This window comes from Triturus cristatus, chromosome 8 (assembly GCF_964204655.1).
Source record: "Triturus cristatus chromosome 8, aTriCri1.1, whole genome shotgun sequence".
Taxonomy (NCBI): Eukaryota; Metazoa; Chordata; class Amphibia; order Caudata; family Salamandridae; genus Triturus; species Triturus cristatus.
Genome location: NC_140591.1, coordinates 1,481,449,284 through 1,481,461,325, shown reverse-complemented (window position 1 = coordinate 1,481,461,325; position 12,042 = coordinate 1,481,449,284). Strand labels below are relative to the sequence as shown.

General features: G+C 50.3%; 1 protein-coding gene across 2 annotated transcripts in view; it reads left to right on the top strand.

Moving 5' to 3' along the window:
- The window catches only part of C2CD3 (C2 domain containing 3 centriole elongation regulator), a 604,078-nt gene that overhangs the window by 160,489 nt on the left and 431,547 nt on the right, over positions 1-12,042 (top strand). For both annotated transcript variants that reach the window (XM_085623335.1, XM_085623334.1), the window contains exons 13-14: positions 937-1,068; positions 1,682-2,185. In XM_085623335.1, coding sequence (XP_085479461.1) covers positions 937-1,068; positions 1,682-2,185 — 636 coding nt within the window. The remainder of the gene's footprint in view (positions 1-936; positions 1,069-1,681; positions 2,186-12,042) is intronic.

Genomic DNA, 12,042 nt, shown 5'->3' with positions numbered 1-12,042 from the left:
TATTTGCAATCTGTCTCTTTGTACATCTGGCCCATAATTCTGTGGATAATTCTCAAGATACTTAAAACATAGAGAGCAAACCACATGTAGTGAGATGTTGAGTCCTAAGGGACAGAAACGATTTTTTCTATTTACCTTGGTTTAAATGTTTTAGAGTAACTTCTAATTATTTAATCAGTAGGTCACAAATCTTACTGGAGTGATAGAGATGATGGAATTGTTATGCATCCTTTACTATACTTGTGCCTTGTAAAACTAAAATTATAGTCAAATTTTCACAGGAGTTGATTCGCACTTCGGTTGTCACATTGCTCCTGACACTATTGCACTTTCTTTTTCATTCATTCACAAAAGTGGCTGTGGAGTTCTTTCAACCTTTCATGCAGTCATGACTGGGCTACCTTCTGCAAACCAGGCCACCATTAATTCTTCTGCTCTACCCTCCTTGACAGTGTACCCCTGATCATCGTCAGCCCATCCCTACAACCATGCTTCATTAATAGAAAATAAAACATCTGTAGGTGCTTTCTCACAAGCTACTTGATTGGTGGAGGAGGTTACCTATTATGCAAACTGCCCGACACACCAAGAGCTTCCCGTACAAGCCTAATGCATGTATTGGAAGGTTTCTGTTAAGCGGGACAGTTCAGTACCAACCTCAAAAGGTGGACTCGCCTGACTTCACATAGCTACTTAATGAAGAGAATAATGAAAGGTTTATACCATGTCTCACCGTGTATACTATCAGGATAATTTCCGCTATAAACATACATTGATCATGAATGCGTGTTATATAAAGGCCAAGACTAAGTCTGGCTAACCCTAAGAGATCCATTTCTGATGCACCACATTCTTATTTGGCTTTCTATTTGTTTATCATGTTGCCTATGCCTGATTTATTATTTTTTTCTCACATGCCTCCATTTTGTTGCACAGCCTGTGATGATTGGTTCAGCGACACTATCACTGCGAGACATCATCCAGTCAGAGACCCTTTATATGAAATGGGATCTGCCAGTGCACCCCATAGCTGAAGACAGTGGAAAAACGCAATTTGGTCCCTTAAAGGTAAAACAACCCCCAGTCTCCTTTTATACTGTTACAAAGTGATATCACTTAAATAGTGATCCTCTCGGGCCCTATCTTTAACTTCGCCATCTTGGGAGGCGTGGAGTATTAGGGAAAATAGATTATGAACCACAACCTGTCTGCTGATATTTAATGACTTGGGAGATCCAGTAATGTCTGTGAGCTTCAAGTGACTCGTGGGTTCGCTTAAAAGTTTTGGGAGGGTTAGTGATTTTTGTGGTGAGTCTGTTCATGTGTGATGTATATTCCATGGGCTTGATTCACTAAGGGCTTTCGCACTCGTGGTAGAGGCCCCGCAGTTGTGGGGGAGTCTCTACATTCGGGACGGAATCTCCGCATTGAGAATTCTCATTGTGGAGATACCGTCCTGAGTGCGGACACTACCCTACGACTGCGAAGCCTCTACCACAAGTGCTGAGGCCATTGTGAATCAGACCCATGTCTTTTGACATTGTCTGAGTGACACAATGCACGATGAGAATGGGAAACCTGTAGTGACTTGTGCCTGGTACCTACGGTAAAGCATGCTTCTATCCCAAATTTCATTAGTAAAGATAGTTCACTTAATACGATTTTCTTTTTTACAATATAGATAAGCATGGAGCTTGCAGGAGATAGCAAAGACTTTACTAGTGCAAACAGCAAGATTTCTGTAGCTGCACAATCTAACCCAACATATGCTGTAACAAGTCCAGGCGTACAAGTTTTGGAACCTGAAAGTAATGTGGACTATTCAGAACAAGATTCGCCATATGTAAAGCAGATAGCCTTGGAATCTCCCAAGCCAACTCGTGAATCCAGGCAGGTGATTATAGAAATACCCCGGGCAGATGTCACACATCACCAGCAACCCATGCAGTTGCCTACATCAAGGAACCTAATGAGACAATTCAGTGGACCCACGCAAGAAGAAGAGGATGGCGTATTGATATATGTCATACTGATGGTACCAAATGGCAAGGACTTTATGATGACTGAGCATGAGAAGCACTGTCCGTGCAATGTGTATTTAAATATCAAGCTTTTTAATACACCAGAGGCAAGCAGGTCTTCTGTAGTATGGGGCACAAGAGAGCCAGCCTTTCATTTCTCACAGGCAAGTCCTGAAACTATTCATACATAGTTCTTCATGTGCATGCTCTAATTACAAAATTATGTGTGTAAATGTGATTCTACATTGATGGGTTCCTAACACCTAAAAGGGAGCTGTATCCATTTCAATTTCCGAAGTGGAAGCTGTTCAGGAGAGACTTCCTCGGATTTATGAATGTGGGTTGTGTGCATTGAAGGCATTCCAGAGGGCGATACATGCTTCTGCCAATGCCTTTCACATCATACCAATTGTTATTTAAATTGGTGCATAAGCAGCATTTTTTAAATATCTATATAGGAATTTGAAGACTGATGTCCTTTTCAGGCCTTGACCCTTGCATTTTTGTTCATTCGGTAGAATTCTCAAAGGGAATCATGCCTCGTCAATATGCATGAAGCAAGACTTTTGTGAATCTTACTTAATGTCCAATTTTTGCACTGTAGTAGATGAGTACAGTGGTTATAGCTCAAAAATATTCTTGGGTCACCAACCAGTAAATGTCTTTGCGATCCAAGAAGAGTACTTTTTAGGGGACGGTGGGGAGCATTGTAGTTAAGACTGGTCCTGTTTAGAGCTGATTTCTGTTATCGGGCGTGACGTCAGCGAGGTCACATAAGCCCCACCCCGGTGCGCTGACATCAGTTTTCTTCTTTTCCACGTGTCACGCGGATCCAGATCGTGTCCCTGGCCTGTTTTCAGGACCTCTTTTACGCTTTGCGTTTCTTTTCTGAGAGCAGGGTCTGAATGCCTTCGGGTTTTAAGACGTGCTCGTCTTGCGCACGCCAGATGTCGGCGACGGACCCTCACCCCATTTGCATGTGGTGTTTGGGGGAGCACCATAACTCCACGGACTACGAGGCTTGTCAGCAGATGAAGCCGAAGTCCTGGCGGGAGCGCCGGATGAAGCTCCTTTCCACCCACATGTCCAGGTCGGCGGCGTCGCCATGCCCGTCCCCCGCGGAAGTGTCTAGGACCTGCCGCTTCCGTGTCCGACATCGTCCTCCTCAGAGGCCACAGGGGTGTCACTCGCCAGTTGGTAAGTGTCGCAGCTTGTCCCCGAGGCCCGGTCTCCACCCTGTGGGGGGCGCCGGTGCTTCGCGGGTCGGGCGGCCTCAAGCGTCGCCACCCTACCCGACGTTTCCCACGTGGGGGCGTACAGAGTCCAAATGGAGACCTATGCTGCGGCCCTGCAGGCCTCCTTGGCTCCTCCTCCCCTTCCTGGGACGTCCACAGATCCCTCGCCATGCGCAGGGTCTTCTGCGGAGTCGCCGGCGGCACCGGCGCGGACAGGTTCGGCTCCAGGATTCGTGGGTGTGGTGTCGTCAGGGTGCGGCGCTACGAGGTTCCCTCCTACGGCCCACGGCGCCTCTGCCTCGCCGCCAACCCCCGTGGGGGTTCCTGTGGTGTTGCATGAGGTTGCCGGGTCTCGTGGCTCGTCCTCCTCGGTCCTCTGGGCAGGCGGCGGCCTTGTCCGAGTTGACGCCGCTCAGGCGCCAGCGGCTGTCGGCCCTGGCGGCGCCGCAGGGGCTGACTGGGGGCCGGGGCGCATCCCTGGGCCCCCCTCGTCTCTCCACGCACGCGGCTGCCTCGTCGGAGGTCGAGTCGGCGCCTTTTTGACGTCATTCCTTAGCCGCCTGGGCCCCGACCCCGTCCCATTCCCCCGCTGCGCCGGTGGTGGTGGAGGTTGTCTCGGCGTCCCCTTCGGCGCCAGTCGACGTCAAGCTGGTGCCTGTGGTGGACTCCACGGCGCCGTGCCGGCGTCGGGTCATTGATTCGTCTTCAGAGGCCCCCTCTTCTCCAGAGGTTCGGCAACTTTTTGTTTCTTCTTCTTCTTCTCCGGAGACAGGATGCCGCGTCGTGGCTTTTTCCCCTTCGTCTTCCAAGGAGGGCTCGTCGCCGTCCCCGCGCCCATGGTCTTCCCCTGACTCGCCGCAGGCTCCCCACTCGTCGGTCCAGCCTTCTCCTGTCCGCGCTTGGCCGTTTCTTCCTCTGGTTGGGCTGGGGGATGGCCGGCTTACTTTACAGCCGTCTCCCACGGAGGAATTGCTCTCCCCTCCACGTTGCCCTACGGAGACGAGTGCTGCCTTCGCGCGGGTTGTCTCCACGGCCGCTGGGATTTTGCGCATGGGTGACCCGGCTGCCCATTTCCCCGCGGACCATTTGCTGGAGGTTCTCCATCAGGGCTCTGGTGGACAGGAGCTGCTTCTTCCTTTCGAAGCTTTGCTTCATAATTCTATCTTGGGAGCCTGGGGGCGTCCTGCCATGGGGGACCTGGTGCCCCAGTCGCTTCTGCACCGCCACCGTCCTGCTCCGCATGATCCTGTCTACCTTTCCTTCCACCCTTCTACCAGGGGCCCTCTTCTGCAGACTGCCTTTCCTTCTTTGCCCTCGGTGTTATCTCTTCCGTCACGGGAGGCCCGGTGGTTGGATTCGTGGGGGCGTAACATCTTCACCTCCTCCAGTGCTGCCTTGCGGGCGCTTAACACACTTTGCGTGTTGGCCAGAGCCACTTCCTGCTTATGGGATTCCGCGGAGTCCTTTCTATCTTGTGATTCTCAGGAGGGTGCCTGCGCAGATCTGCGGCAGCATGTGTTGGATGGCCGGGAGCTGGCCGCATTTATTCTTTGCTCTGCACTGGATGTCTCTGAGGCTCTTGGTCGCCCTATGGCTTCTTCGGGGGCCCTCCGTCGCCATGCTTAGTTGAGGGACAGTGTTTTTCTTGAGAATGTTAGGGAGCGTCTGGTTGACCTCCCTTTTGATGGCACTCTTTTGTTTCCTGCCCCGGCGGATTCTGCTATTCAGCGGTTCTTTGTGAGGCTTCGTCCTCCTCCTCCTTCCCCTCAGTAAACCTGGAAGTCACTTCTCTGCTGTGCGCTGGGAGGTGTTCTCCCCTTGTTCTTCTGGGGTCTAGTGTTTGGTAGCCCTGGTTGCGTGTTCTGTCTGGTTGGTGTGCCTTCAGGGTCCTTCAGTTGGCCCTTTGGTGCTGTTGGCTGCTGGTCCGGCCCTTTTTCGATGTGTGGTTTTGGCTGTTGGTAAAGCCGTGTAGGTCCTGTGGTTAGGCCTTCTGTGTCTTCTTTATTGGCTGATTGACAAGCCGTCTGCGGTTTTCCCGCAGGTCTTTTTGTTTGTACTCTGCTGCGGAGATTTTTCCTAAGAGGTGTTCCCATGTTTTCTTGGGACGTACATGCCCTATGTGGGGCACTTGTAGCTATTAAAAAGCTCTATCATGTGCTGGGGAGGTGTGGTTGTCTTTTTCAGGCTCCTTGCGCTCCGTGGCGTCACGGTATGTCGCAGGTGCGATCTTCTTGCCACTTGTCTTGAGGTGGCTTGCGTTGCGCCCAGGTCCATCCTTCTCCTGTTCGCTACGTCACTTGACCAGTCTGGCCTGCTGTCCGCGGCATCGTGTTGTGGCGGTTCCGCACTTCTGTTGTTTCGGCTTGGTCCTCTGTCTGGTGTTCCAGAGGGACTGGCTTTTCTTGGCTGTGTTGTGGTGGACGGCTCGATCCATCCTCCGTCTCTCTTTTTCTTTCTGCCTGGTTCCACTTCTTCGTGGGTCAGTATGTGTGTGTGTGTGTGTTTCTGGACCGGCCCCTCCTTTAGGGTGTGTCCTGGCCCTCCCTGACTTCTGCCTTCGGCTGGTGTCTGGCTTGTCCTGGGTGCGCTATTCCGTGGTGTTGCCTGCTGCTGGCTGCGCATGCCCGTGCAGGCCTGCTTGTTCTAATCCGCCGTTGTGGTCTTGCTGTGTTCCCTTGTGCCCCTGCCTCTGGTTCCGCTGGGGCTTTGCGCAGATGTCCCTTTCTTCTTCCGTCTGCGCTATTGGTGGTGGAGCCGTTCCTGCCTTGTCCGCTGCTTGCGGCCAAGGTGTGTTCAGCTATTTTCTGTCACTGTCTATGTGTATCTTACGGTGGGCCCTGCCTCCGGTTCTACCTCTTCTCCTTGGGGTTTGAGGCAGTCCTTGTGTTCCTTGAGGTTTTTCGGTCGCCGTCTGCCTCAGCGGGATGTTGGGCGGTTCTCCCTTGGTTGGGCTTCGGATATCCTGGCTCTTCCCCTCTTGTTCTTGTGACATGTCCCCTGCTGGGGCTCTGTGTCTCTCCTGCTGGGGAGGCTCTCTCGCAGGCCCTCCTCCCTTCTGGGTATGGCTAGGGTATATATTCTACGTTAAGGAATCTGCGGCTAGCAGTCTCTATCAGATGTACAAGTTACTTACCTTTGGTAACGATGTATCTGGTAGAGACGATTCTAGCCGCAGATTCCTTCACGACCCGCCCTTCCTCCCCGTTCTGCGAGGATCCTCAGCTTGGTTTTCTGCGCTCGTCTCCCTCTGGGTGGCTTGTTTTCTGTGGGTGTCTAATTTGTTTTCTTCCGGTCAGGCATCCCTCCAGCTGGTTTCTCTCCCATGTAGGGGCCTACTTTGCTCTTTTCCCTATGTGGCTGGAGTTTCTGATCCCCTTGCGGTCTTGTACGTTGGGGATTCTTTTGCCTGTCCTTTGGCCTACTGCTCCTTTCAGGGAATGTGGGCCTCCTTGACAGTGTAGTCTGGGGGTGGATTGCTGTTACTTCTCTGTTCCGGGCTTGTGGCCCTTCCCTGTGCGGTTTGTGGTTGCAGTCTCTTTCTCTCTCTCTTTCTGCTACGGCGTTTTCACATGCTTGTGCCCTCAGGATGGCTATTGCCTTGGCTTGCACGGTGGTTCCACGGGGTGGTGCTTTGCGCTTTCCCTGCTATGGCTTCGCTGCTATGGCCTTCTGGTACTTGGTGCCCACTTGTGCTATCGCCTTGGCTTGCACAGTTGTTCCTCGGAGTGGTGCTCTGCTCTGGCTTTGCTGTTGTAGCCTCCTGGTGCCTTGGTGCCAACGGGTGCTGTTCCTCGCCTTTTGTTTCTCTCCGTTTTGTTTTCTCTAGTTTTTTCGCACACTGTTCCCATGCTCTCCTCAGTTTTGTTGTGATGGCTCCGCGTTGTGGTGTGGAAAAGTTCTCCGAAGCAAACTGACGTCAGCGCGCCGGGATGGCCATTTATTCTATGTTCATTCAAGCGTTCGTTAAGCGTTTGCTCCGTAGCCGATTTTATTTCTGGTTACTGACCTTTCTGCTTCCAAAACCAGTTATCTGCTGTTAGCCTTTACAGCGAGAGTTCCTGTAGGAAGCTTTGTGTCTCTGATCCCTTTCCTAATAAATATAATCACCCCATAATCCTGTTAATAGAACACCACCATTATATTTGCCATTTTTACTTCCCCTTGCAGTCCCTTATTTGGGTAACGTTTCAAATCATACTATTTGTGTGATATGCAAGAATGTGTTTCCTCCTGCATCGTCCTATCTTTGTTCTCTATTCCAAGCAGTTACCTTATGTTTGTCAGTGTGCTGGTACTTTTTAAAATCTCATGATCCTGTCACCCTTTCTATGCAGCATTGAAATCTATTTGTCATCACCCATGCTGTCCTTATAATGAAATATTAGGCGGTAATTGTTCAGGTTGGTGTGCCCGATCGAGGTTCCCTAAGTGCTACTCTTTACATTCCTTCAACTGTGAAGAATGGAAAGAGGTAGTTATTACTGACCACAATTGTGACCCACATCCTCTTGAAGATTTACATGTTGTACCCCTCCTTTCCTTCCAGTATTTAAATCTCTGTCCAAAGGTTGCGTCTTGTGGATTTCCTTCTGATGCCTACCTCTTTAGGTGCTAGGACTTTGGATTCCATTGTGAAATTAGAAAGGGATCATTTCTAGGTGGCATCTCTCATCCATCCTCCAAATCTTTGCCCTCCACCCTACTCACTGTTTCTGCGATATTGTACAGGTCTTGATGAGTAATCATTGAGGCAGATGCAATTGCTCCAATCTTCACTTCCTAGGATTTTCAACTCCTAATTCTTTCAGGATATAAGACATGGAGACGTTCCCATTACTTTCCTGTATTGCTTTTTCTTGCTTCTTTCCTTATCAATGTCTGGTTTTGTTATTTCTTGCCATCTCTTTCCATCCTAGTCTGCTGGGGCTTTATTTCTGTCTCTTGTATCATAAGAGGAATATTCGGTTTGGATGCAGGTGCCTAGCGGTACTTTTAGTCCTCTACTTCTTTGCTTACTTTACTCACCCATTCACATTTTCCCTTTAAAGGTCTATATACAGAGTTTTACTTCTTCATGTTTACCAGGTCTGATGTCTTAGTAGACTAATGCGTCCACTGTACGGGCCTGTGTTCGTCCTCATGGTAACAGATTCAAATCCTGGCAGGTCCACTTAGCCTTTCATCCTTCTGAGGTAGATAAAATGAGTACCATTAACTTGGGTAACAATAAATATCTGTTATTCAGCGCCAAGATACCTTTGTGTGAAGGTGCACTTTACAAATACACGTTATGTTATGTTAGTGTTTAATCATAGATCAGTTTCTCCTTTTTTTATCTGTTTTTCTTACATATGCCTTCTGCTCCTTTCCCAGTTTGAGTGCTTGAGGACTCAATTTCTCAGGTGGAGAGCTAGAGCAGTAAGTAAGCTTTCTTTCTCTTCTGGTGGTTAAGCATCTTCATATAGTGAATATCCCATACAGTTTATCAATTACAATTGGAGAGCTCTCTTTCAGCGCTCTCCGAGAGGAGGCTTCTGTTGTTCCCACATTGCTTATATACCACCCACTTGTGAGATAAGAGTCTAGTGGCCCTGTGCTTGTATGTGATTTATCTGCTAGGCCATTAATTATGGGGACTAAAATGGATTAGAATTCTTGGGGGGTTGCTGGAAGACTGTCAATAATAAAGTCACTAACCTACAGTTCATATGACCCGCTAGCTTGTTGTGCCTAAAGGGACTGCTTTCTGTCCTCTGCAGCCTGCAGGCACTTACCCATCCGCACTCAACCTCCACCCCCATCTGCAACCAATTAGAAACAGGTGTGCACAATTGAAAGTGTATTTCTCACAGTTAATGTCTCAGGGACTTTATACACACTGACTAACCTTTGTTAGATTTCTCTGACTGCCTGTGGCTCCGCTCTGCTGCAAAATGTAAACTGTGGATGCCTCTGGCATCTGCAGCCTCTCCGCCTATATCTCTTGCCCAGTGTTACAATGAGCTGTTCTAGAGAGCTCTAGCTCACCATGTGATTCTCACCCACAGATGCATGCCTACTCTTCACACTTGCTGCTCATGTGCTCATCGTTCACAGAGGCGTGGCTGCTCTGCGCTCCAGCTGTCCATGTGCTCCTCCCCAACAGAAGCATGTCTACTGTTTGTTCCTGCTGCCCATGTGCTCCATTTCCACAGAGCTGTGGCTGCTCTTTCTTATGGCTGCCCAGGTGCTCCTCATCCACAGAGGCATGGCTGCTCTTCGTTCTAGCTACCTATGGGTTTCTTACCCCCAGAGGCCTGCCTAGTCTGTGTTCCTGCTGCCATGTGCACCTCGACCACAAAAGCCCGGATAGTCTTTAGTGCGGCTGTACATGTGCACCTCGCCTACAGAGTCTAGTCTACTCCACTCTTCGCTTCGGTTGTGCATGTGCTTCTTGCTGACGGAAGCATGTCTCCTCTTCGATTCAGCTGCCCATGTGCTTCTTGCCCACAGAAGAATGGCTGCTCTTTGCTACGGCTGTCCCTGTGCTCCACACTCGCAGAGGTATAGCTGATCTTCACTTCAGCTGCCCATGTGCTCCTTGCCTATCCAAGCATGGCTAGTCTTCTCTGCAGTGTCCCTTGTGTTTCCTGCCCACAGAATCATCCCTACTCTTCACTCCACCTGTCCATGTGCTCCTCACCAACAGAAGCATAGCTAGGCTTGGCTTCTGCTACTCGTGCTCCTCACCTACAGAAGTGTGTCTACTCTTCACTCAGCTGTCCATGTTGTTCTCCCTTACAAACGTATAGCTAGTCTTAGCTTGAGCAGCCTATGTGCTCTACACCTTCATAGGCATAGCTAGGCTTCCCTCCTGCTGCCCAATTTCCATCTTGTAGTCTACCTTGTTCTCCAGCAGAGAAGTGATGAATCACTGTTCAAGTGCTGGGTCCTCCTAGGTAGATTCCTTGGTCTCTTGTTTTAAATCAAAATCAGTTCTAAGGTTTAGTCACCTACTTTGCTTACAAAGATTCTTTGCACAGTAGTTAACCTAATTCACCTAATGCTGTTGTTTTAGGAATTTAATAGGATTACTAGAAGTTGGTGCAGAAACCCCCACACACACATCCTCCTTCATTGTAGTACAAGTGCATGCCCTCCATAACTCCTCTACCAATTCTCTTTGAAAGCAATATGTTCGAGGCATATGAGCTGCAGATTACACACTGTGCATAGATCGCCATCTGGTGTTGGGCATGGATGTTTGCAGTTGTTTTTCCTCTTGGAAAGTCTTTGGAAGTCACGAAGTATGTGACTCCTCCCTTGGATCGTATTGCGCATGGGCTTCGGCTCCATCCCCAGATTTTTTTTTTCCGCCATAGGGCTCGGATGTGATCTTCGCGCTCCGGTTCCGAACAGTTTCCAGTTCTTCTATCAGCGCAAAATCCTTCCCCCCCCCCCCCCCCCCCCTTCGCTGTATTGTTTTCGATCGCGATCTCCACACTCGGCATCGTTCCAAGTCTTCGATTCCGGTCGTCGACGAGGGCCTTCGGGCCTACCCAAGCTCCGGTCCTGGCTGATGGAAAGGACTCAATTCAAAAAGTGTCCTCGATGTGGGTCCAAATTTCCCCACACCGATCTCCATGAGGTATGCAACCTCTGCCTCTCCCCTGAACACGAGGCTCGAGACTGTCCGGCGTGCAAATCCTTCCGGTCCAAGAAAACCATTCGAGACCGAAGGGCGAGAAGAACCATGGCACACTCGTCGACAGTAATCCCAGACAACATCTTCGGAGAAGGCGTCGACGCTCCAGAAGGACAGCACACCGAAGAGGGCCTCGTCAGCGCCTCCGAGGCCGACGACTCAGATATCGAGGACATCACTCCGGTACAGAGGGTCGTGAGTATCAACATCCACCCACACCCTCGACGGCATCCAAAAAGGCTTGGGTCACGGCAACACCCCGGAGCAGAGCAAAAAACACAAAGCCATCGACACCCACACCTCGAAGCCGAAAGTCATCTCGGAGCCGAGTAAACAACCAGCCATTCTGAAGCCGCACAGTTCAAAACAACGAACTGATGCAGACTCCAAGACTAAAAAACCTACGGCCCCGACGCTTTCGGCGCCAACGGATCGGCCACTCACTGAAGAACTATTTAGGCCTGATCCATTACAAAAAACACTGGTCAAGGACCCTAAGACTGGACATTTGATGCTAAGCATCAAAAAGAGACCGCTGGACAAGCCTGCCCCAGCTCCACCTCCAAAGAAGAAAGACTTTGCTACCTCCCCTTTGAGAATACCTTCACCTCCTGATCCACCTCCTCCTTCTCCTCCCCCACCTCATCATTCCCCCACACCCTCTCCGGATGATGAGGATGATGTCTATGATGACACAGGGGACGAGCATCATGACCAACCCACAGGGGACCCCACTCCTACAGGCTCCCCAGACCCATGGGACGACTATAACATTCCAGACATCCTTAATGTCCAGCAGGATGATCTCTACCCTTCGAGACCATCCCCCCCGGAAGACACAATGGGGTTTAACCAACTACTCCAGAGGGCTGCACACTACCACGGTGTGGATCTCCATACTGACTCCGTGGGGGAGGACTTCCTCCTAGATACCTTCGACACAACACACAGGGCCACTTCCATCCTGCCCATGCCCAAAGGTGTTATCAAGCACGCGCCGGAGGTCTTTAAAGACCCGGTCAGGGCCAGGGTCATCAACCCTCGCATCGACAAGAAATATAAGGCCGCCCCTACAGACCCCACCTACATCAGAGGGCCAGCA